Below are 26,376 nucleotides of genomic sequence, written 5' to 3' on the forward strand. Positions count from 1 at the left end.
GGAAGATTATGGAAAGCACCACCACTTCCCCTAGCAACCTGGTATGCAAGCCATCCGGACCAGGCAACTTATCCCCTCTGAGCTTAGCCAGCCTATCAATTTTCACCCCATCCATTACCTCTAACATTATTGTATTTGGTCTGGTTCTCGCTTGAAGAATTCACTTGACACGCATCAGACACCCTCCTTTTTTAGTGTCGTCATATTCTCTTTATCCCTCGGCATGCAAGGAGCATTGGCTTTGGTTGCCCTGCCTTTCCCTCTTATTCAAATGTTGTTATCTTGAAACATCTCCTCCTTAAAGATCACGCATTGTTCTGTTACAGTTTTTCCTGTCAAATTTTGGTTCCATTTTACCCTGGTTAGGTCCCCTCTCATTCCATTGAAGTTAGTGCTCTTCCAATTTAGAAGTTCTACTTAGTTTGTTCCTTGATCTTCTCCATTACTAACCTAAGCCTTATGATATGATGATCACTCTTACTCAAGTTTTCTCTCACTGACACTTGGCCCACCTCATTCCCCAGTACCAGATCCAGCACAGCCTCTTTCTTAGATGGACCAAGAACATACTGGTTAAGGAAGTTCTCCTGAACACATTTCAGAAATTCCTCCCGCTCCTTTCCCTTTACTATCAATATTTGGGTAATTCTCAACTCTAACCCAGTGGATTCTGTCCTTGTCCCTCAAGGAGATTCTCTCTTTCCAACATTACAAAGTCATCCCTAATCAGTACTGCCACTCCACCTCCCTTTCTTCCTTCCCTATCTTTTCTGAACACTTTGCATCCGTGAATATTAAATGCCCAGTCCTCACCATTTTTAAGCCACGTTTCCATTATTGCCAGTACATCAAATTCCCACACAGCTGTTTGTGCATGTAGCTCAACAACCTTATTCACCACACTTTGTGCATTTACACACATGCATTCTAAACTTGTCTTTGTATGCTTTGTAGTGCTTCTTAGTCTGCTCCTATCTAATATGATACTACTTTCTTTTCTAGTACCATCCAACACTCACCCCTTTATGCACCTTATTCCTCTTTTCTGCTTCTACATGCTGGTGCCCACCCAACTGACAATTTAGTTTAAACCCTCCCAACCACACGAATGAATCTCCCTGTGAGAACAATGGTCCCAGACTTGTTAAGGTGCAAACTGTCCCTTTTGAATCGGTGCCTCCTGTCCCAGAACTGGTCCTAATACCCTAAGAATCTCAAGCCCGCCCTCCTGCACCATGCCTCAAGCCACGCACTTATCCTCCCTATCTTCCTATTTCTATTCACACTAGCGTGTGGGAATAATCTAGAGATTACTACCTTTGAGGTCCTACTCTTTAACTTCCTCCCTCGCTCCTAAAATTCTGACCATAGCTGCCCTTCTATGTTAATACCAATGTGTACCACAACTTCTGGCTCACTCCCTTTTCCCTGCATAATATACTGCACCCTCTCCATGATGTCCTTTACCCTGGCACCAGGATGGTAACACATTACGTGGGACTCAAGATGCTGGTTACAGAAATGCCTGTCTGTCCCCCTAACTATGGAATCTCCTATAATGACTGTCTATTTCAATGTTTTCCTGTTACTTCCCACCCCCCCACCCTGTGCATTCCCTTGCCCCTTTGTGTCATGATCTGGACTGCACTCCCAGCAGACTCCAGTGCTGAGTACCTACCAGTGCGAGATTGGCACATACCCCATAGACTCTTGCACTTCATAGATTCACAGAATCGTTACAGTGCAGAAGGAGGCCATTGGGCCCATTGTGTCCACACCAGCTCTCTGAAAGAGCAGTTCACGCAGTTCCATTCCACTGCCTTCTCCCTGTAACCCTGCACATTCTTCCTTTTCAAATAACAGTCTAATTCACTTTTGCATGCTTCAGTTGAACCTGCCTCCACCACACTATGGGGCACTGCATTCCAGACCTTAACCACTCGCTGCATGAAAAAATCTTCCTCATTTTATTTACTTCCTGCCTCTTCCTACTCTTCCGGATGGCCACCCATCTGCTATCCTGAACTCTCTCTGCCTACGAGATGACATCCTCCTGGAACGTATGATCCTGCAAACTCTCAGCCTTCCTGATGCTCCGCAGTAACTCCAGCTGCCCCTCGAGCTCGGAAACCTTCAGCTTGAGCTCAGGCGGCTGGAGATACTTCCTGTACACATGATCTCCCTAAGACACATGACCTGTCCTGAAGTTCCCACATGATGAAGGATTTGCAAACAACAGGTCTCAGCTGCCCATCCATGATCTAAAAAAAATCTTCATTCCCTCTTTTAGAATCTAGTTAGTACCTTGTTTATACTATTAATTTTCATGCCTATAGACCTCTGCTGTCGGGTCTCGCTGTCTGCCTCTCCCTCTATCAGACCGCTTCTTTTTTAAAATTAGGAGAACAGCACTTCATCCCCCACCTGCGCCAAATTCCCTGAGTTTAGTACTTTAAGTGTTTTTACTTAACCCTTCTCCATCTACCTCAAGTTAATTTACTGAAAAAGTCAGAACCCTTTAATATTACTGGCCCTTGTTTAATTTTAACTTCATCCCCAGCTCTGATTGAATAATTAGTGACTATAATTATATGATAAATTATCAAATTAGCTTTAGTTTTTATACTAATTTCCACAGCTCCGAGTTTATGCAACTGGCCTAGCTTTGAGAGACATGAAACAACTCATTTTTCATTTCATGTCCTTTACAGCAAGCAGACAGGTTGAATTGTCAGAAGGTTGACAGTTCAAGACCCCCCTGCAGAATTTGAGTACAAAAATCAAAGCTGACATTCCGTTGCAGTACTGAGAGAGTGCTCCACTGTCTGAGATCCTGTCTTTCGGATGAGAAGTTAAACCGAGGCCTCGTCTGCCCTCTCAGATTGATATGACAGATCCCATGGCACTATTTCAAACAATAGCAGGCGAGTTTATCCCCGGTGTCCTGGGCAATATTTATCCCTCAATCAACATCACAAAGCCAGATTATCTGGTCGTTATCACATTGCTGTTTGTGGGAGCTTGCTGTGTGCAAATTGGCTGCTGTGTTTCCTGCAATACACAGTAAATGGTAGGGTATTGAGATATATGGAGGAACAGAGTGATCTTGGCGTGCATCTGCACAGATCTCTGAAGGTAACAGGAGAGGTAGGTAAGGTGATTAAGAAGGCATACAGGATAATTTCCTTTATTAGCTGGTTTGGGTTGATAAGTGGCAAGTAACATTCGTACCACCAAGTGTCAGGCAGTGACCATTTCAAACGAGAGAGAATCTAACTATCTCCCCTTGATGTTCAATGGCATTACCATCACTGAATCCCCCACTGTCAACAGCTTGGAGGCTACCATTGACCAGAAACTGAACTGGACCAGCCACAAATGCTGTGGCTACAAGAGCAGGTCAGAGGTTGGGAATTCTGCGGTGAGTAACTCAACTCCTGTCTCCCCAGTGCCTGTCCACCAGGCACAAGCCAGGAGTGTGATGGAATACTGTCCACCTGCCTGGATGGATGCAGCCCCAACAACACTCAGAAGCTCGACACCATCCAGGACAAAGCAGCTCGCTTGATTAGCACCTCATCCACCACCTTCAACATTCACTCCCTTCACCAGTGACACATGTGGCAGCAGTGTGTACCATCTACAAGATGCACTGCAAAAACTCAACAAGCCTCCGTCAACAACACCTTCCAAACCTGCGACCTCTACCACCTTGACGAACCAGGGCAGCAGATGCATGGGAACACCACCAGCTGCAAGTTCCCCTCCAAGCCACAAACCATCCTGACTTGGAACTATATTGCTGTTCTTTCCCTGTCACTGGCTCAAAGTTCTGGAACTGCATTCTTAACAGCACTATTGGTGTACCTACATCCCAAGGACTGCAGTGGTTCAAGAAGGCAGCTCACCATCACCTTCTCGAGGGCAATTAAGGATGGGCCATAAATGCTGGCCTAGCCAGCGATGCCCACATCCCACTGCGTTACAGGAAGGATGCCATTTCACTAGAGAGGGAAAGTCTGGGCTTGTTTGCCTTGAAACAGTGGAGGCTGAGGGGAGATCTAATTGAGGTGTATAAAATTGAGTGTCCTAAATATAGTGCAGAAGGACCTTTTTTCATTTAGCAGATGGATTAGAGGGGAGTTGAGAAATGGTTTCACCAAGATGGTGGTGGGGTTCTGGGACTCACTGCCTGGAAGAGTATTAGAGGCAGAAAATCTCATCGGATTTAAAAATTGCTGGATATGCACTTGAGGTGCTGTAACCTACAAGGCTATGAGGCAATAGCTGGAAAGTGCAATAAGGCTGGATAGATATTTTTCATCTGGCACTGACAAAGTTGCTTCCTTCTGTGCTGTAAATTACTATTTCTATTTAAAAAGAAAATCTTTGCTAATATTTGACCAAGCACAAATTATAGGAGCTTCCTTTATTTTGTGTGTTTAACTTCCTCATTTAATCAACTCAGACAGGCTGCTGTTTCTGTCTCTGCTTTAAAGAATTTGATACATCCTGTACACATGACAAGTGAGACAAATGGGGGTGGGGATAACCACATGACTCTGTGCCATCAAACTCTTAAAGGGACACTGTCCAGTGTTCTCTGTGTCCCACTCTGTTTGAAGCTTGAGCTGTAATTGAAGAAGAGGAGGACTATGTTTAACTTAACATTAGTGACTGATTCAGTCAGTAATAAGAACTCTGATCTAGCATTAAGTCTATTTTGCAGTGTTCTATCAGCATATACTTTCATTTTTATAAAGTGTTATAATTTTGCTCTCTAAATGATGCTGGGAGCAAGAGATAATTCTTGAAATTTGGTGCTGACTTAAAGTTTTTAGTATCAATTAGAGGGAATTCTGAATTGCAACAGCAGAGTCCCTTACCTTCCAAAAAGTGCATTGTAGTGCAATAGATGTGAGGTACATTTAGAGCTATACAATTAACCCTGAACCTTCCACTGAATCTGTAAATTTGTAAAACATTTATTTCAAGATCTGTCACACGCACACCTGTAAAATAAGTTACAAAGACATAATAGTGGCTCAGATTATTTTTGTAAATTCGAAGAGTAATTTAACACTTCAGAATTTTTTTCTCATCCCTCCCACCTAAAGGAAAAAGCCGAATGTGAGTTATTTGAGGAAACTTTCAGATCTCTAATGGAAAAACATTAATCAACAATTGATCTATAAATGCTTGCCAACATACAAGACCTGAAAAAGCTGCCTAACAGTTTAAAAATGCGGGTAGAGTCCTAACGAAGTTAACTACTCAAAAACAAATGTACACAGCCGTTTCTGTATGTCACATGGAGTGAATCGAATTGACATCTGTGATGGTGGTGGGGGCCTTGAGAGGAGGCTGAACCTGGTCATTCACTTGGCACCTGTGGTTGAAGATCTGCTGCCATCTCTGATGGGTTTATCTTGCTACCTGAGATGGTGATGGAGGAGTCTGGGATTTTAGCTGATAGGCATGATTCTGTGAGTATGACTGTACTGTTACTTGACTAGTCTGTGGGATAGCTCTCCCAATATTTGGCACAAATCCCCAGATATTATGAGGAAGAGGGCTTTGCAGGATCGACTGGGCTGGGTGTGCCTTTATCGTATCTGAATCTGATGCCTAGGTTGATTCCGGGTGGTTCGTCTGATGTATTGTACTTTTTTTGTAGTGCTTTGATATAACTTGGCTTGCTTAGGCCATGTCAGAAGGCAGTTAAGTGTCAGCCACATTGCTGTGGGTCTGGAGTCACATATAGGCAGGTTTTTTTCCTGAAAGGACATTGGATTTTTATGACTATCTGATAACTTCATGGTCACCATTACTGACAGTTTCTTCTTCTCGATTTTTAAAATTTAATTAACTAAATGTAAATTCACACACTGCCATGATGGGATCTGAACTCCTAGCCTCTAGATTACTAATCCAGTAACAAAACCACTATGCTACCATACCTACAGTAGAGTAGGCCAGTTTTTAAAAAAATCTAAGAAAAGAAGTAACTTGCATTGATATAACTCATTCTCACAACTTATGGCCTGAGGTTGTGAAATGTGCAGCCTACTGTAGATGGTTTCTCAAGGGTGTAGTAAAAAAGAGTTCATCCACTGTATTATGTTAGCACATGTGCAGAGAAATTATGCATGGTCTTGTGGGGTGACTTGATGTCCCAAAAACCTTAAAGGGACTGTGTGAGTCATGTGGCCATTGAAAAGTCGAAGGCTCACTTGGAACACGAGCAGTTGGCATACCATAGAACGGTCACAGCACAGAAAGTCCATTCAGCCCATGTCCGTGCTAGCCCTTTGCAAGAGCAACTCAGTGAGTCCCAATCCCCCACCTTTCCCCCGTAGTCCTGCAATTTGTTTCTCTTCAGGCAATTATCCAATTCTCTTTTGAAACCGATGAATCTGTCTCTACCATGTTCTCAGGCAGTGCATTCCAGATCCTAACCACTTGCTGTATGAAAAAAAATTTCCTCCTGTCTCCTTTTTTTAGTTCTCTGGTTCTTGGCCATTCTGTTAATGGGAACAGTTTCTCCATATCTTTTCTGTCCAGACCCCTCATGGTTTTGAACAGCTTCATCAAATCTCCTCTCAACCTTCTCTTCTTTAAGGAGAACAGCTTCTCCAATCTATCCATGTAACTGAAGTCACTCATCCCTGGAACCATTCTCATAAATCTATGCTCCTTCTCTAGTGTGTTCACATCCTTCCTAAAGTGTGGTATCCAGAATTGGATGCAATAGTCCAATTGAGGCTGCACCAGTGTTTTACAAAGGTTCACCATAACTTCCTTGATTTTTTACTCTATGCCTCTGTTTATAAAGCCCAGGATCCTGTATGCCTTATTAACAGCTTTCTCCGCCTGTTCTGCCATCTTCAATGATTTGTGCTCGTATACCCCCATGTTCCGCTGTTTCTGCACCCCCTTTAGATTTGTACTCTTTATTTTATATTGTCTCTGCTTGTTCTTCCTGCCAAAATGTATCACTTCGCACTTCTCTGCATTAAATTTCATCTGCCACACTGCACCAGCCTGTCTACGTCCCCTTGAAGTCTACCACTATCCTCCTCACAGTTCACAATGCTTCAAGTTTTGTGTCATCTACAAATTTTGGAATTGTGCCCTGAACATACGAACATACAAATTAGGAGCAGGAATAGGCCACTCGGCCCTTCGAGCCTACTCTGCCATTCACCAAAGTCTAGGCCATAAATATTGATCAAGAAAACCTACGATCCTAATACCGATCCCTGGGGGACCCCACTATATACCTTCCTCCAGTCAGGAACAAAAATCTATCAATTTTAACTTCTGTAGTCTTGGTTCTACATTGTAGTTCAAAAGCAGCTACATACCCACATATACATTAACATCACTGAACAAAGTGAAAGCTTTACATCATACTGACAAATCATTAGTACTTTATCAATTTTTAAGATGAATAGCAACATCATGTCCTGTCTTGCTTTTAACATAGATTACTTGCTACAACTTGTGTTCCACATTCTGTCAGCTATGAACTTGATTACCAGAGATTCCTGGAAAAAATACTATTTTGAAGCCTGTCCTTCTTTAGTCCTTATGTTTTGCTGTAGGCAGATTTTGCCAATTACAAGTATACAGTTTCAGGATGTGGTATTGTATTTTTACATGTAAAGTTCACAGTTGCATCAATTCATACTTAATCATATATTGGTAACTAGTTTTATCACTTCAGGTATGAAACAAATTTGGATTTCAATATACAGATAAACAACTTTCTTTTCATATTATGCAATTGAGTTCTGTTAATGTGTTACGAGGGAGATAGTTTGCCAAAACTGGAGGTCTGTAAACTTTGTACAAGTGGCTCTTTGACCAGTAACTATGATTTATTCTGTAGCAATGACTCATGGTCACTCAATTTAGAAATGCAAACTATTTAAAAAAAAATTATCTTCAAAAGCACCAATTGTGAACATAAAGCTATTGTTTAGAAATAAGAATGCATGGAGCTGCCTTATGAGGCTGGCCTTTGGGCAAGCAACTGAATTGAAACTCTTCAAAACAGATATATTAACTTTCTCACTCCATGTTTAATATTTCTTACATTAATTTAAATTTTCTTTGATTTATATCTTCTGCAAATCATTAGTATTAGTTTACCCAATCCAGTTGTACTCATAGTGAGGGTACATTCAGTAACATTTGTAACAGAAGAAAATTGCATTTTCAAGTGTGTGACTTCGTAATGACAAATTGATGTCACCAACTCTGGGCTCTCGTGCATCCACAATTTCCCTGTCCCCGCTATTGGTGGCCTTGTTGTCAGCTGTCTAAGGCCCCAGCTCTGCAATTCACTCTCTAAACCATACTGCATCTCTACCCCTCTCAACATCTTCTTTAAGATGCTCCTTTAAAACCTACCTTTTTGACTAGACTGTCCTAATATCTGCTTATGTGACATGGTCACATTTTGTCTGTTAACTCTCCTGTAAAGCACATTAGGACATTTTGCAACATTAAAGGTGCTGTATGTTAAATATTTGGTTTTTTATGCTGCCATTGTGTAGAGTCTAGCTAAAGAGGTTCTTAGACTGTAGTGTTTAAGCATTAACCTTTATTGTATAGTAACTATATACACTTCACATTAGCCTGTGTGTCTCTGTCATACTGGGCCCCCACCTGCCAAGAATGAGGTGCGTTAATTTTGTCATGAACATTGATATTAAACTGTTACTGGAGTGAAGAGAGGACTTGTTAAACAGATCAGCCGTTGCTGGAAAAGACATTTGCATATTAACAGACGGTGATTGGAAGGGACAAAGGACCATTCCCTGACACATTCAACCCACAATGGACCTTGATCACCAGTTATTGTGTGCAAGAGGAGCATTCCAGAGACTGACTGCTAAGGTGATACAATCCAAGACATGATCAGACCAGTTAGTCACATGACTAACCTACTTGGCAACCTGGGTTTATTTGAATTGTACAAACTGTTTGAATAGCGTGTCTGTTTGCTCCTGGACTGAGAAGATCTCTCCTGTCTGCTCCCATCTCTTTCTCACAAGCCTCTGAATACATATGAACCCCAAGAGAGAAAAGTCTCCTACAGCAAACAATGTTTAAGAAGAATACTGGGCCCCAACAAAAAGCAAGATCTACCTACAATCAAGGACTCTACAGTGATCTTGAAGAACCGTAATAAAAACTCTTCAGATGTTGCCTCAAACTTCTCCACTTTATTTTTCTTCAGCTCTTTTCTGTCTCTATTTGCATGTGTGTATCGCGTATGCATGCTAGCATGGGCATGTCGTGTATCTGTAGGTGTTAACCAAATTAGAGTTTAAGTTTAATAAATTTCAACTTTTCTTCTTTAAACCTAAGAAAACCTGTTTGTGCTGGTTTCTTTGCCTTATAATTGGAAAGCGGTGAACAAGGATTCACCAAGGGTCAGCTAAAAGCACGGTGTGTTTAAAATTAAACCCTGTTGCGGTAAGACCAGGTGAAGGCTGAAAGGGAACCCTAGACCTCTTTCTCACCTGGTCATAACAGATGTCTGGTGGTCGTGAAAAATATTTCGATTGGTCTGCTGCAGGAGATTGTGTAATTTCATTTACCTCTCTATTCTTAACTACATTTCCTTTACAGGTTGAGGTAATTGAGATTTTATTTCGGCACGTTTTACCAAAACGCCCTATTTTCCTGCAATAAATGCATCCCGCTCTTAGGCGGGACATTGTTCATGCCTGTGGGAAGTTTTGCACCACATCACTGGCAGGATTTAATGGCGCCTTTTGCTTCCCCCACCCCCCCCCAAGCACGTGTATCTTTTTCCCTGAAGCATCTTATTCAACCCTGTAGTGAAGGAACCAAACAGTTACAGGAGATTTCCTGTACTAAGATCTTTTCTCTCCTTGTATGATTGGCCTGTTATTGCTACGCTAATTGAAATAGGAATCACACGTGTTTAAGACTTCATCAAGTTTTGCTGATGTTTCATCAATACATTGTCTTGCTATTATATCATCAGCTACAGCACCAATTAAATATAATAATGTATTCATGAGCTCTGTTTCAGACCTGCTGTCCAATTTCAATGTAATTCTATACCTGAGAAACCTTTCCTTCCATAGTTCCCAGTTTTAAGTCTGATAGAATCCCTAATAAAAATGTGAGGTTATCCACTTTGGTAGGAGGAATAGGTGTGCAGAATATTTCTTAAATGGTAGATTAGAAAATGTAGACGTACAAAGGGATAAAAACAAGAAATGCTGGAAATACTCAGCAGGTGTGGCAGCATCTGTGGAGAGAGAAGCAGAGTTAACGTTTCAGGTCAGTGACCTTTCATCAGAACTGGCAAAGGTTAGAAATGTAATAGGTTTTAAGCAAATAAAGTGGGGGTGGGGCAAGAAATAACAAAGGTAAAGGTGTTGATCGGGCAGGGTCACAGAGAACAACTGACCAGAAGGTCATGGAGCAAAGGCAAACGGTATGTTAATGGTGTGTTGAAAGACAAAGCGTTAGTGCAGAGAGGGTGTTAATGGACAGAAAAATGAACAGCCCTGGCCCAAAGCACAAACATGAAAAAAAACAGTGGGCAGGCACATGGTAAGAAAAATGAATGATGAAACTAACTAAAATAAAACAAAAAGCAAAAAGAAACAAATAACTGAAAATAAAAAGGGGGGGGGGGGGGGGGGGGGTTCTGTCATGCTCTGAAATTATTGAACTCAATGTTCAGACCGGCAGGCTGTAGTGTGCCTAAGCGGTAATTGAGATGCTGTTCCTCGAGCTTGTGTTGTTGTTCACCGGAACACTGCAGCAAGCCCAGGACAGATATGTGGGCATGAGAGCAGGGGTGTGTTGAAGTGACAAGCAACCGGAAGCTCGGGGTCATGCTTTCGGACTGAGCGGAGGTGTTCCGTAAAGTGGTCACCCAGTCAGCGTTTGGTCTCCCCAATGTAGAGGAGACTACACTGTGAACAGCGAATACAGTATACTACATTGAAAGAAATACAAGTAAATCGCTGCTTCACCTGAAAGGAGTGTTTGGGGCCTTGCAGAGTGAGGAGAGAGGAACAAAGAAAATTACAGCACAGGAACAGGCTCTTCGGCCCTCCAAGCCTGCGCCGATCCAGATCCTCTATCTAAACATGTCGCCTATTTTCTAAGGGTCTGTATCTCTTTACTTCCTGCCCATTCATGTATCTGTCTAGATACATCTTAAAAGACGTTATTGTGCCCGCGTCTACCACCTCCGCTGGCAACGCATTCCAGGCACCCACCACCCTCTGCGTAAAGAACTTTCCACGCATATCCCCCCTAAACTTTTCCCCTCTCACTTTGAACTCGTGACCCCTAGTAATTGTATCCCCCACTCTGGGGGAAAAAGCTTCTTGCTATCCACCCTGTCTATACCTCTCATGATTTTGTACACCTCAATCAGGTCCCCCCTCAACCTCTGTCTTTCTAATGAAAATAATCCTAATCTACTCAACCTCTCTTCATAGCTAGCACCCTCCATACCAGGCAACATCCTGGTGAACCTCCTCTGCACCCTCTCCAAAGCATCTACATCCTTTTGGTAATGTGGCGACCAGAACTGCACGCAGTATTCCAAATGTGGCCGAACCAAAGTCTTATACAACTGCAACATGACCTGCCAACCCTTGTACTCAATACCCCGTCCGATGAAGGAAAGCATGCCGTATGCCTTCTTGACCACTCTATTGACCTGCGTTGCCACCTTCAGGGAACAATGGACCTGAACACCCAAATCTCTCTGTACATCAATTTTCCCCAGGACTTTTCCATTTACTGTATAGTTCACTAAAGGAGGTAAAAGGGCAGGTATTGCACCTCCTGAGATTGCAAGGGAAGGTGCCTTGGGAAGGGGACGAGGTGTTGGGGGTAATGGAGGAGTGGACCAGGGTGTCACGGAGGGAATGATCTCTTCGGAATGCTGACGGGAAGGGAGGGAAAGATGAGTTTGGTAGTGGTGTCACTTTGGACATGGCGGGAAAGGGACAAAGAGACCTGGGTGTCCTTGTCAATAAGTCACTGAAAGCTAACATTCAGGCGCAGCAAGCAAAATTAAGAAGACTAATGTATGTTAGCCTTTATCGCAAGGGGATTTGAGTACAAAGAACAATGAACAGTACAGCACAGGAACAGGCCATTCGGCCCTCCAAGCCTGCGCCGATTTTGATGCCTGTCTAAACTAAAACCTTCTGCACTTCTGGGGACCGTATCACTCTATTCCCATCCTATTCATGTATTTGTCAAGATGCCTCTTAAACATTGCTATCGTACCTGCTTCCACAACCTCCCCCGGCAGCAAGTTCCAGGCACACATCACCCTCTGTGTAAAGAACTTGCCTCGCACATTCCCTCTAAACTTTGCCCCTCGCACCTTAAACCTATGTCCCCTAGTAACTGACTCTTCAACCCTGGGAAAAAGCTTCTGACTATCCACTCTGTCCAGGAGTACAGGAGTAGTGAAATCTTGCTTCAATTGTATAGAACCTTGGTTAGACCACTCCTGGAGTACTGTGTGCAGTTTTGGTCCACTTACTTTAGGAAGGATATTATTGCCATAGAAGGAGTGCAATGAAGGTTCACCAGACTTGTTCCCGGGATGGCGGGCCTGTCCTATGAAGAGAGATTGGGGAAACCAGGCTTGTATTCTCTGGAGTTTCGAAGAATGAGAGGTAATCTCATTGAAACCTACAAAATGGACAGGGTAGATGCAGATAAGATGTTTCCCCTGGTTGGGGAGTCTAGAACCAGGGGACACAATTTCAAAATAAGAGGGAAGCCACTTAGGACAGAGATGAGGAAACATTTCTTTATTCAGAAAGTAGTGTCTACCCCAGAGAGCTGTGGAAGCTCAGTCATTGAGTATGTTTAAAGCAGAGATTGAATGATTTCTAAATACAAATGACATAAGGGAATATGAGGATAGTGTGGGAAAAAGGCATTGAATTGGATGATCAGTCATGATCGTATTGAATGGCGGAGCAGGCTCGATGGACTGAATGGCCTACTCCTGCTCCTCTGTTCCTATGGCTTTTGAAACTCTGTGACACTCCCAATTTTTGATCCTTTTTTTATTTTTGTAGAGTTTTAGAGTGTTCCCCTTTAAGAAATTATTTTTTCCAGGCTAGCTTGCTTTAATGGAGTATAGCAGGTGCTTGAGAGTGTTCGCTGTTTGATTTTAGGTTCTCTCAGGTTTTCCCTTTGGTTAAGCAGTTCACTGAAATTTTTACACAGCTGCCTGTTGGAATTGACAGCTTGTTGAGAGCTAGTGTTTCTTTGTCTTCAAGCTTGATTGCTTTAATGATTTTTTTTCTCCTGCTTGGTTGCGTTAATGGAGACTCTGCTGTGTTTGGAGGTTTCTCATGCTTTTTTTCCTCTTCACTATTGGGCTTTTTTTCTCTCAGTTCGTGCGCTTTTCAGGAATTTCCCCCCCTTTTTTTCTCTCTCACACACAGCTTTTAGAAAATTAATTTTTTAAGCTCTTCAAAGACTTTTTTTTTTAACCGGGATTTTTCGATTGTCGGCATAATAACCCGCATGATTTCTTGCTTTTCAGCCATACTTCCATTCTGTGGAGCTTTTCTCTGCCTTCTGAGGTATGTAGTTTGTTTTTTCTGTTCAGCTACTTTTTTTAAAGTTTCTTCTCTTCTGGCTGAAGAATGGTTGTTGTTTCAAATTTTCTCTTCTGGGTATAGGACTTTGATCCCAGCGCCGTTCACCATGTTATATATTTGGTTCTTTATGCTGCCACCTTACAGAGTCTAGCCAGAGAGTTTCTTGGACTGTAGTGTTTAGACATGAATCTTTATTGTATAGTAACTATATCCACTTAGCACACTCGCCTGTGTGTCTCCTTCAAAAGCCACGCTGTAACTGTTCTTGAGTCTAGAGTATAGTTACGCAACCCGAACCTGACCGGACCCGACGACGTGTCCGGTTCGGTTCGCTCTTCCGGGTCCGGCATTTGGGCTTGAGTCGGGTCGGACACAGTGACAGCCAGGACGTCCAGGCAGGAAACGTGCATTTGGACTCCGCACTAGTCTGCAGTGAGCGATTCCATCCAAGGTAGAGCACAACCTCTTCAATAAAGTTGATTATATTCCGGTGGTCGGGTCGGGCACGGGAAAAAGACAAAGGACTCTGGCCGGGTCGGGCTCGGGTCAGATATGGTTCTGTCGGACTCGAGTCGGATTTTATTTGTAGACCCGAGCAGGCCTTTACTCGAGTCTATCCCACATGATCTCTTACCTCATTCTAGTGAGCAGTAATCTTTACATTCTCTCAAGATTAACCCTTTGATACCCTTATACTACACTGTATAAGTGCATTTTTATAGCTGAAAATCTGCTTTAAATGTCATAAATAATGTCCTATGACTTGAGATGAATACCTCTACAAGTGAAGCTGACAGAATGGCTCACAAGTGGCCTCATTTACTTGTGTAAATATTAATCAAAACATGAGGAATGGAGGGGCCGGGTGAAGGGAAATTTAGAAATCTAAAGACAAAATTCAAGGCAATAGAGCAGTGTAGCGATTTGGGTAAAGACGAGCAGATTGGGACACCAAGGGACAGAGTGTTTAATGGTGCGTCAGCGAATAAGGTCCATGCAAAGAATAGTAGTAAAAAAAATTAAAGACTCTTATCTGTGCGAAGCATTCGCAATAAGATAGATGAACTAGCAACACAAACAGAGATCTAATCTAATCTAATCACCATTATGGAGACATGGTTATAAGTTGACTAAGATCAGGAAATAAATATTCCGGGGTACACAACATTTTGAAAAGGCAAGCAGAATGGACAAGGAGGAGGAGGAATACCCCTCATAGTCTTCTTTGGCCTCCTTGTCTTGAGAGACAATGGGTAAGTGCCTAGAGGTGGTCAGTGGTTTGTGAAGCAGCACCTGGAGTGGCTATAAAGGCTAATTTTAGAGTGACAGACTCTTCCACAGGTGCTGCAGATAAAATTGGTTGTCGGGGCTGTTACACAGTTGGCTCTCCCCTTGCGATTCTGTCTTTTTTCCTGCCAACTGCTAAGTCTCTTTGACTCGCCACTCTTTAGCCCCGCCTTTATGGCTGTCCGCCAGCTCTGGCGATCACTGGCAACTGACTCCCACGACTTGCGGTCAATGTCACAGGACTTCATGTTGCGTTTGCAGACGTCTTTAAAGCTGAGAGTATAGCAGGCTTGGCAGTCTTGATTATTTCAGGGGTAATGCTGTCCTTTCCCGAGGCTTTCCCACTGGCTAGAGAATCAATGGCATCACTGAGTTCTGATTTTGTTGGCTGTTCGTTCAGCTCATCCATGACTGGCAGAGACTGGGCTTATTGAGGGCGATATCAGTGACAACATTTTCCCTGGAGTACAGTTCTAGGTAGTGCTCCACCAAGCTGTCCATTTGCTTGCGTTGGTCAGTGATCGTGTCCCCTGATTTAGACTTGCGGGGGAGGCGATCTTCTTGATGGTTGGCCCAAAAGCTCTCTTAATGCCATCATACATTCCTCTGATATTTCCAGTGTCAGAAGCCAGCTGAATACGACTGCATAGATGTTGCCAGTAGTCATTTGCACAGCGCCTGGCTGTTCTTTGTGCAACGCTTCTGGCTACTTTAAGTGCTACGGATGTTAACTCGCTGGGGACTTCCTTGTAGTTCAACAGGGCAATGCATTTAGCGGCTATGAGAGGTTCCAGCTCTCAAAGTGAGATTGAAACCAGTCTGCATTCGGCTTCACACGTTTGCCATAGGTGGTCATTGCTGAGTCACAGATGGCGTCTCTGATGTGGGCCCACTTGGTCTCTGCATCCCCTGCAGGAGTGTTTTGAAGGGCTTTTTCAAGTGAATTTAGAAACTTATGTAACAGCTGTGGATAAGAAATTCTGTTAGTGTTGATGCGTGGGCGGCCCTTCTGCTTCGAGTGATGTAGCTTCTTTGGTTTGAGCCTAACTTTGCTGCACACCAGGGAATGGTCGGTGTCGCAGTCCGCACTGTGGAAGCTGCATGTGATTTGAACACTGTTTATAGAGGCGTGCCTTGTGACGATGAGGTCCAGCTGGTGCCAACGATGTGATCTTGGATACCTCCATGAAACCTGGTGACAGGGTTTAGTATGAAAGAACGAGTTGGTGATGCAGAGGTTGTGATAGGTACACAACTCAAGCAGTCTCTGTCCATTCTCATTCATCCTTCCAATGCCATAGCGCCCAAGACAGGAGGGCCATGAGTCAGGGTCGGCTCCAACCCTGGCATTAAAGTCCCCCGGCAGGAACAAATGTTCGGTATTAGGAGTGCTACTAATGATATTATGGAGTTCCTCGTAGAACTGGTCTTTAACTTCAGGTAGGGAGCAGAGTGTTGCAGCATAGATGCTGAGTAGGTGTACTGGACCAGAGCCCTCATAGTGAACGATGACATAAGTGGCGAGAAAGGATCTTTATTTAGAAGATCAGGAAGTAGAATCAGTATAGGTGGAGATTAGGAATGACAAGGACCAAAAAAAGATGGTGGGAGTAGTTAAAAGGCTCCCTAACAGTAGTTATACCGTTGGACAGAGCATTAAGCAAATAAATCATGAGGAGGAAAGCCTTAGATTACAGGACGATATAGATGGGCTGGTAAGATGGGCAGAGCAGTGGAAAATGGAATTTAATCCTGAAAAGTGTGAGGTGATGCATTTTGGGAGGACTAACAAGGCACGAGAATGCACAATGGATGGTAGGATCCTAGGAAGTACAGAGGGTCAGAGGGACCTTGGTGTAATTGTCCATAGATTACTGAAGGCAGCAGCACAGGTAGATAAGGTGGTTAGGAAGGCATATGGGATACTTGCCTTTATTAGCCGAGACATAGAATCTAAGAGCAGGGAGGTTATGATGGAGCTGTATAAAACGCTAGTCAGGCCACAGCTGGACTACTGTGTACAGTTTGGGTCACCCACTATAGGAAGGATGTGATCGCACTGGAGAGGGTGCAGAGGAGATTCACCAGGATGTTGCCTGAGCTGGAGCATTTCAGCTATGAAGAGAGACTGGATAGGCTAGGGTTGTTTTCCTTAGAGCAGAGAAGGCTGAGGGGGGACCTGATTGAGATATACAGAATTATGAGGGCATTGATAGGGTAGATAGGAAGAAACTTTTTCCCTTAGCGGAGGTGTTAGTAACCAGGGGGCATCGATTTAAGGTAAGGGGCAGGAGGTTTAGGAGGGGATTTGAGGAACAGAATTTTCACCCAGAGGGTGGTTGGAATCTGGAACATAATGCCTGAAGGGGTGGTAGAGATAGGAATCCTCAACATTTTAGAAGTATTTAGATGAGCACTTGAAATGCCATAGCATACAAGGCTACGGGCCAAGTGTTGGAAAATGGGATTGGAATAGATAGGCTTGATGGCCGGCGCAGACATGTTGGGCTGAAGGGCCTGTTTCTGTGCTGTAAACTCTGTCTGTATGACTCTAAATAATTGTAATCATCTAACAAAGGCAATGTAATAATTGTGGGAGACTTTAATCTTTATATCGACTGGACAAATCAAATTGGCAAAGGTTGTTTGGCAGATGAATTTGTTGAATGGTTTTGTGACAGTTTCCTGGCACAATATGTTGTGGAACCAACTAGGGATGGGACTATTTTAGGTCTAGTATTGTGCAATGAGGCTGTTTGAGGAAATTAACAATCTCCTCTGAGAAAAAGTGATCATAATACAATTGAATTCGATATTAAGTTTGAAAGCAACATACTCCAGTCTCAAACATGAGTCTTGAACTTAAACAAAGCCAATTACAAAGGTATGAGGGGACAGCTGGCTACGGTGGATTGAGTAAATAGACTAAAACGTATGGTTGTAAATAAACAGTGGGCAACATTTAAAGAAACAAAGAACGAACAAAGAACAGTACAGCACAGGAACAGGCCATTTGGCCCTCCAAGCCTGCGCCGATCTTGATGCTGTCTAAACTAAAACCTTTTGCACTTCCGGGGACCGTATCCCTCTATTCCCATCCTATTCATGTATTTGTCAAGATGCCTCTTAAACGTTGCTATCGTACCTGCTTCCACCACCTCCCCCGGCAGCAAGTTCCAAGCACTCACCACCCTCTGTGTAAAGAACTTGCCTTGCACATCCCCTCTAAACTTTGCCCCTCTCCCCTTAAACCTATCTCCCCTAGTAACTGACTCTTCCAACCTGGGAAAATGCTTCTGACTATCCAACATTTAAAGAAACCGTTCAATATATTCAACAGAAATGCATTCCATTGAAGAACAAAAAGCACAGCAAGAAAGATCTATTCACGTCTTTCTAGGGACATTAAGGATAGTATTAGATTGGAAGAAGAGGCTTATAATATTGTAAAATACTAGTAGTAAGCCTGAGGACTGGTCGTATTTTAGAAACTGACAAAGGGTATCAAAACGTTGATTTAAAAAGGGCAAAAATAGAATGAGAGTAAATTGGTAGGAATATAAAAACAGATTGTGAAAGATTTTATAAATATATATAAAAAGAGAGTAGCTGAAGTAAACATTGGTCCCTTGGAGGCAGAGACAGAAGAAATTATCATGGGGAACAAGGAAATGGCAGAGATGTTGAACAAATATTTTGCCTATCTTCACAGTAGAAGACACAAATTACATAGCAGAAATAGAGGGTAACCAAGGAGCTAATAAGAGTGAGGAACTTAATGTCATTAATATCAGCAGAGAAAAAGTATTGGGGGAAAATTAAGGGACTGAAAGTCAGTAAATCCCCAGGACCTGATGGCCTACATCCTAGAGTTCTAAAAGAGGTAGCTGCAGAGACGATGGATGTACTGGATATGATTTTCCAAAATTCCCTAGATTCTAGAATGATCTCAGCAGATTGGAAGTTGGCAAATGTAATATCTCTATTCAATGAAGGAGGTGAAGAGATAACTCGTGATAACTAGGTCTAGTTGGTGCAAATGACCAGACCTCGGGTGATGCCATGATACCTTGTGGCGATGTCTGCCCTGGAAGAATGTATTGGTGATGCAGAGTTCATTCAGGACACAAAGCTCAAGAAGGTGTTGTCCATTATCGTTGATCTTGCCCACCCCATGATGACCAATGTACGTTGATCATGAATCACTATCTGCCCCAGCACATGCCTTTAAGTGTACGATGAATAGCTTCTCGCCATTTGGAATGTTCCTCAGAACATCATAGGGGTCATAGAAATGCTCTTTATCTGAGATGCTGGCCTTCAGAGGTGGTGCACAGATGCATGTGATGTTGACTGAGCCTCCATTGGGTGATAAGCAGGGAGCTGAGGCGCCCCTAGGTTGCTACTGGTGGCTGTATTGACTGTGTCAGCTGGTTGCTCACTGAGATGCCTACACCATGCTCATGGCGATCTTCATTGCTCTTTCTATGCCAGAAGAAGGTGTCAGCCTCCTGAATAGAGCCTCTGTCGCCTAATCTGGTTTCCTGTAGAGCGGCAATGTTGACACTCGGCTTGTATAGCTCGCGGACAATCAGGGCTGTCTTGCGTACACTTGCTATGGAGTGTGGGTCGCTGTTTATTCCAGGACACTGAGTCTTCACATTCCAGCTTTCAAGCTGAAAGGTTACCTTTATTTGTTTGCTGCGTAGCCTAGGCATGGTTTTAAGAGGTGCAGACTTGCCTAGCATCTGCTCCCCCCTCTCGACCTCGTAGGCTGGCGTCCAAAGGAAAGACGAAAGCTTACACGTCTGGGGCCTATTCAGTTGCAAGAGTTGCCGGAAGGTACTAACTTGAGGGAAACACCAATCGCATAATGGGAATCCACTCCAGATTTTGTCAGGTTTACTCCCTTAGCTATTAGCTCTTGATGAGCTGTTGTTAATGTTGAAGGCACCAACCGACAGGGCCCAAGATTGGCACAAAAGTAGGTGTGATCTTGTCCTTCAGGTGTGCGAAGAGAGCAGTTACAGGTTGCTGCTTCCCACCTCCATCCTCCGAACCCTCCAGTTACTATGCCTTCAGGTGGTCCATCTGAGATGACTGTAGGTCGCTTAGGAGTGAACTCAGCACAAGGGAGTGATTTTCTTTTTGGCCAGGAATAGGCTGAAGCAGAAAAACCAGTATAACCAGTGGCCAGTCACAGGCTCAGCAGGAGATTAAAATCTCTCAATCACATCAGTGGTGGGGGAAGGGCAGTAAACTGATCCAAGTTACTTGAAATATCACAACCGAGCAGCAATTCAGAGACAAAGTTTGGCCTTATGTTATAACCAGTGTAGTCCAGAACAAAAGCATCCTCTTGATTTTAAAATAAGTCCAGAAATTTGAAGTTAAATTTCAAAGAAGATCTTGATTTTTCCAGATCTTTTCCACAGCTCACAGATCAGAAAAAAAGGAAGCTGATTTTGTACAGAAGCAGATTCTTACATTTTTTTCCAATGTAGTTCAGCACAGAAGCATGATCTTAATGTCCAGTGAAGTCAGGAATTTGAAGCCAGATTTGAGAGGAAAAAGCACATCCAGGTCTGTACCAGAGCTCATAAGGTAAAGTCAGGGATGGGGTTTGTATCATCAGACAGAGGCGGTTTAAACTAACAGTTAACTTGAAGTTTGGGTTAAAAATGCACCCACTTTTCGAACTTAAACAGCAGATTTAATGGGGAGAAAGAGCAATGGATGGCTGCAGATGACCGTGGGTAGATGTGAACAAAGAGGAGCTCCCTCAAGAGCTGACTGCCTAGGAACCATCGTATCTTCTTCACCTGATAATTCACTCAATAATTTCCATCTTCGCTGCCTAAGGCGCATTGTGGGTATATCCTTGCAGGACAAAACACAAATGTGGCAACCATCTCAAAGGCAGAGACCCAAATGTGTTGGCACTAATCAAACAGAGGTGGCTTCGGTGGATCGGACACGTCCACAGGATGGAAGATGTCGCATATCCAAGGACCTTCTGTATGGTGAGGCAGCCAGGGCCAGAGGACCAGTGGGGCGCCCAAAGCTCCACTTGAAGTATGCTTGTGAGAGTGACTTGAAGGCCCTGAATGTCGACTGTTGCACTTGGGAGTCACTAGCTGGTGAAAGAGGGAAATAGCGACACATCCTGTGGACTGATGTGCACTACTACAATGACCAGTTGCTAAAGCAGCTTGGCAACAGGTGCCAACATCAAAAACAACTCCGTGCCACTTGGCAGCTTCACATGCAGCACTTGTGACAGGACCTGCGTCTCAAGGATTGACCTTCACAGCCATCAGCAAAGGTGCACCAGGAGAAGACACCCCACCTAAATGGGTTGTTTACTGCATGTCCATCATCTTTTGTAGATGGAAGGATGCCACCCATGGGATGTGGGTGTTGCTGGCAAGGGCAGCATTTATTGCCCATCCCTAATTGCCCTTGAGAAGGTTGTGGTGAGCCACCTGTTTGAACCGCAGCTGTCCATTACAAAAGGGAAATTGTGTTTGACAAATTTATTAGAATTTTTTGAGGATGCGACTAGTAGGGTAGATAACGAGGAACCAGTAAATGTGATATACTTGGATTTCCAAAAGGTATTGGATAAAGTGCCACACAAAAGGCAAGATATGGGCTCATGAAGTTGGGGTAACATGTTGGCATGGATTGAGGATTGATTAATGGACAGGAAGCAGAGAGTATGGATTAATGGGCCATTTTCAAGTTGGCAGGCTGTAACTAGTGGAGTGCTGCAAGGATCAGTACTTCAGCTATTTACAATCTATATTAATGACTTGGATGAAGAGACTGAGAGTAATGTTTGCTGATGATACAAAGCTAGGTTGGAATGTAACTGTGAGGACACAAAGAGGTTGCAAAGCAATATAGACAGGCTACGTGAGAGAGCAAGAAGGTGGCAGATGGCTTATAATTTGGGGAGTGTGAGGTTATTCACTTTAGTCGTAAGAAAAAAAAAGCAGAATATTTTTTCAAAGGTATGAAACTTGTAAATGTGGATATTCAGAGTGACTTTGGTGTACTCGTACAGGGAACACAAAGTTAGAATGATAGTACAGCTAACACTAGGACAGCAAATGGCATGTTGGCCTTTTATTGCAAGGGGTTTGGAGTACAAGAATAAGGAAGTCTTGCTACAATTGTACAGGGCTTTTGTTAGACCACACCTGGAGCACTGTGTGCTGTGTTGGTCTCCATATTTAAGGAAGGATGTATTTGCCTTGGAGGTGGTACAGAGAAGATTCACTAGATTGGTTCTTGGGATGAGAGGGTTGTCCTATGATGAGAGGCTGAGTAAATTGGGCCTATACTCTCCTGGAATTAAGAAGAATAAGAGGTAATATCATTGAAACATACAAGATTTTTAAGGGGCCGGATAGAATCGACACAGAGATTGTTTCCCCTGGCTGGGGAAACCTGAACACGGGGGCATGGTCTCAGGATAAGGGGTCGATCATTTAGGACAAATCTGAGAAACTTCTTCATTCAAAGGGTTGCAAATCTTTGGAATTATCTAGCCATGGGGGTTGCGGATGAGGCTGAGATGACAGATTTTTGACCTTGGGGAATCAAGGGATATGGGGAGCCACGGGAAAGTGGAGTTGAGGCAGATCAGCCGTGATTGTATTGAATGGCGGAGCAGGCTCAATGTGCACCCTGGTCTTCTCCTGCTCCTATTTCTTATTTTCTTATGTTGTTGACATCCTGGAATCAGCAGCATGCTTAGAATGTTTGTTTCTGGTACTTTTGAGTTACTCGACAGTTTAATTTCTTTTGTTCTAACTGTGTGATCCAGGTCCTGTTTGGCTTGTTTCCCTGACAGTGCAGCTTAATGAGAAAATTCATCCTGTGGTAAATAGCTGCAGCTAGCTAGTAATTAGTTATTTTCTACGTTTTTGAGTTCACTCGTGCTGCAAGGCCGCTTAGAGAACTGTTTGTGAGCTATTTGTTAGCTGTTTGTAACTGGTTGTATGGAGATTCACTTATGGATTTTCCCTCACACATGACATCTGTGCTTTTTTATCATACAGAATAGCCAAAATGAAAACTTGCAAATTGCAAACTGATGGACAGAATTAGCATTTTACTGCTATTGTGTATTTGCAGATGTGAATCAGTCTAGTTTTAAATTCAACAAAAGCAAAGTACTGCAGATGCTGGAAATCTGAAATAAAGGCTGGAAATACTCAGCAGATCAGGCAGAATCAGTGAAGAGAGAAACAGAATTAACATTTCAGGTCGATTACCTTTTGTGTTCTGACGAAATATTCATTTACTCTCCACCGATTTTGCCTGACATGCTGAGTGTTTCCAGCGTTTTCTGTTTTTATTTTTAAATTCTGTCCCTATAGGAGCACAGTTCATATTTATCTGTTTATAAGAAATTTAGGCTGCTGGGAGCTCAAAATAGGGGAGTTGTTTTGCATGAGTGCTCAATGGATATTACTGTAATTATAGTATAGCCCTGTCTAACTTCTGATAAATCTGATAATGTTCTCCTACAAAACCATAAATTATACTAATTGATATCTAACGCCAAACAGCAATCGCTCTGGGGGTACTTGTATCTATAGCTTAGCGATTGCAGTCAGCTTGACCCAGTACTAAAGGGTCTCTGTAACCATATTTTCATCATGTATTGATGTTGTCTGTGTCATGTCATACTCCTTTTGCAGTTGTGTAATCCGAAACCTAATATTTGTAAATAAATTTAATTTGTAGGTTTGGCCTGAATTAAATGTTGCTTTACGAGTGGTGCCTTTCCGCCTAGAGGAGCGATCACAATTGCATTGGGGGCAATTTGATCTTAATGCTGATAATTGTTAAATGTGCTGCCATCTCTATACCCGAACAGTTAGGGAGTGGGAAACTGGGAATAATCTTCAGAATGAAAATTGGAATCTTTAATTCCAGCATTGCAACTTGTAAGTAAGGATAATGCTGTAAAGTTATCTAACATTTTAAACATATCAGAGAGCAAGAGCATAGCTGAATTAAACTCTGGGAGAGAGGAGTGGCAGACCAAGGGATGGAGGGACGATTTCAATAGCAACCATAAGTGTTATAACAAGTTTGTAATAAGGAAATATCATGTGGCTGTAAAGAAACAATTTTTATGTGAAATAACTATAAAGTTGATCAACTATTTGGAGTTCTATTATCTACTGCTATTGAAAGGTCTACAATATGGTTGTAATTTTTACCCACAGCTTGGAGGTTATAGACTCATTTAGAGAGAAATTTGTCTTGGGAGGTAGCACATTGAACACCTGTAATATTCCGCACCCAATAGTCAGTTCTGTTGAAGTCAATGAATATAGGTGGAGCATGTAATAGCCGGCCGATGTGATATCATCTGTTTTATGTAACCGTCCAAGATGTTACGCGGAAACTATCTTCTGTTTGCATCGCCTTCTAAGAGATTATATACAGTTCTATAGTATTTCATCAGAATTCAAAATGAAATTAAAATTTAAAATATTATTGTATTATTATTTATAGAAATTAATTTTTAAAAATCTTTCTCCAGAAAAAACACAAAAAGGGTTCTGTTGATTTACAAACAATCAAGTGTGCAGAAATAGTGAGACATGATGGTGGCCCTATTCCTTGTCAGAACAAGTATCCTTTTCAGGTATGTAAAATCGCTATTATTCACTTTTTTTCCTTCTGACTTGTGATTTTTTTTCTCTCTCTGGATGTGGGTGTTTCTGGCTTAGTTGCCTTTGAGGTGGGTCACCTCCTTGCACTCTGTATGCTGTCAGGCAAGCCCCCCCCATCTGCCAAGAATGAGGAAAATTAATTTTGTCACATGAGCATTGATTTTAAACTGTTGAAGAAAGAACTTGCTTTAAAAGACAATTTGAAACTTTGGCTGGAGAGAGACATTAGCATATCAACAGACAAGTACTTCAAAGCATGAAGGGGCTATTCCCTGCTCCAATTTAATTCACAATGGACTTTTGATTACCAGACCTTGAAGGTGGAAAGGCTAGCATTCCAGGTTAACTGCTAAGATGGCCGAATACACAAACAGATATGGTCAGACCAGTTTAGTCCCATGACTAACTGCTGGAGTTTTTAAAATTTGAGCTTCCAATAGGGCATTTGAACTGGACTGGAAAAGACCTCTCTCCTGTCTGCTCTCATCTTGCTCTCACCAGCTTTGGAAACCATTGAAGGCAGATAAATCCCAAGAGAGAAAAGTCTCCTACAGTGAACAAGGTTTAAAAAGAATGCTGGGCCCCAACGAAAAGCAAGACTACCTACAATCAAGGACCCTAAAGCGAGCTTGAAGCACAGTTTTAAAAAAAAAAAACACCACTCTTCAGAGATTGCCTCAAACCTCTCCATTTTGTTTTTCTTCCCTTTTCTGTCCCATTTGCATGTGCATATCGTGTATGCATGCTAGCGTGGGGTGCGGCGTGTATCCGTAGGCGTTAACCAAATTAGAGTTTAAGTTTAACAAATTTCACTTTTCTTCTTTAAACCTAAGAAAACCTGGTGTGCTCATTTCTTTGCCTTATAATTGGAAAGCAGTGAACAAGGATTCACCAAAGGGGGATCTCAAAACACAGTGTGTTTAAAATTAAACCCTGTTACAATAAGACCAAGTGAAGACAGTAAAAGATCCCTAGACACCTTTCTTACCTGGTCGTAACAATTTTGACGGATGAGGATGAAGGCTGTCACAAGGATAACCAGAATGCTGCCTATGGCATCTTGGAGCAGGAGGCTGCCCAAAAGGAGAAGGAGGAGGGGAAGTGTAATGTGGTATTTATAGAGGATTCATAATTAGAGGGACAGATAGTATCCTTTGTAAGCAAGATTGAGAGTCCTACCTAGCATATTGCCTATTTGGTGCCAGGGTGAGAGACACCTCAAACCGGCTTTAAAGAATATTAGTGAGGGTTGGGAGGATCCAGTTGTAGTGGTCCATGTTGGAGCCAACAACATGGGAGAGAGTAGGCAGGAGGTCCTGTTTAGAGAATGCCAGGAATTAGAAGCTAGGCGCTAAATTAAAAAAAAAAAAAACTGGACCTCAAGGGTTATAGTCTTTGGATTATTACGTGAGCCATGTGCAATTTGGCAGAGGGATAAGTATATTAGGGAGGTGAAAAGGAATGGTGTAGGACGCTGGCACCAGTACTGGAACAAGAAAGAGCTATTCCACTGGGTCAGGCTCCACCTGAACCAGGCTGGGATCAAGATCCTGGTGGAAAGAAGGTCACAGGGATTTCAGACTAATGGCAGAGGGAAGGCTAAGGTGGGAAAGTAATATAAATAATGCTAAAACAAATAAAGAAGTGGGTAGAGTAATAGTTGAAAGTTAATGCATTAAGCACTATAGGTAAAGGGAAATCTAAAAGATATGAAGTAATTAAAGCAGGAGAGAAAAATA

At 42.7% G+C, this 26,376-nt stretch overlaps 1 protein-coding gene across 6 annotated transcripts in view; it reads left to right on the plus strand.

The window, feature by feature from the left end:
* The window catches only part of tec (tec protein tyrosine kinase), a 220,643-nt gene that overhangs the window by 50,684 nt on the left and 143,583 nt on the right, over positions 1–26,376 (plus strand). For all 6 annotated transcript variants that reach the window (XM_068035798.1, XM_068035818.1, XM_068035846.1 and 3 more), the window contains one exon: positions 24,505–24,609. In XM_068035798.1, the coding sequence (XP_067891899.1) occupies positions 24,505–24,609 (105 nt within the window). The remainder of the gene's footprint in view (positions 1–24,504; positions 24,610–26,376) is intronic.

This window comes from Heterodontus francisci, chromosome 1, assembly GCF_036365525.1.
Source record: "Heterodontus francisci isolate sHetFra1 chromosome 1, sHetFra1.hap1, whole genome shotgun sequence".
Taxonomy (NCBI): domain Eukaryota; kingdom Metazoa; phylum Chordata; class Chondrichthyes; order Heterodontiformes; family Heterodontidae; genus Heterodontus; species Heterodontus francisci.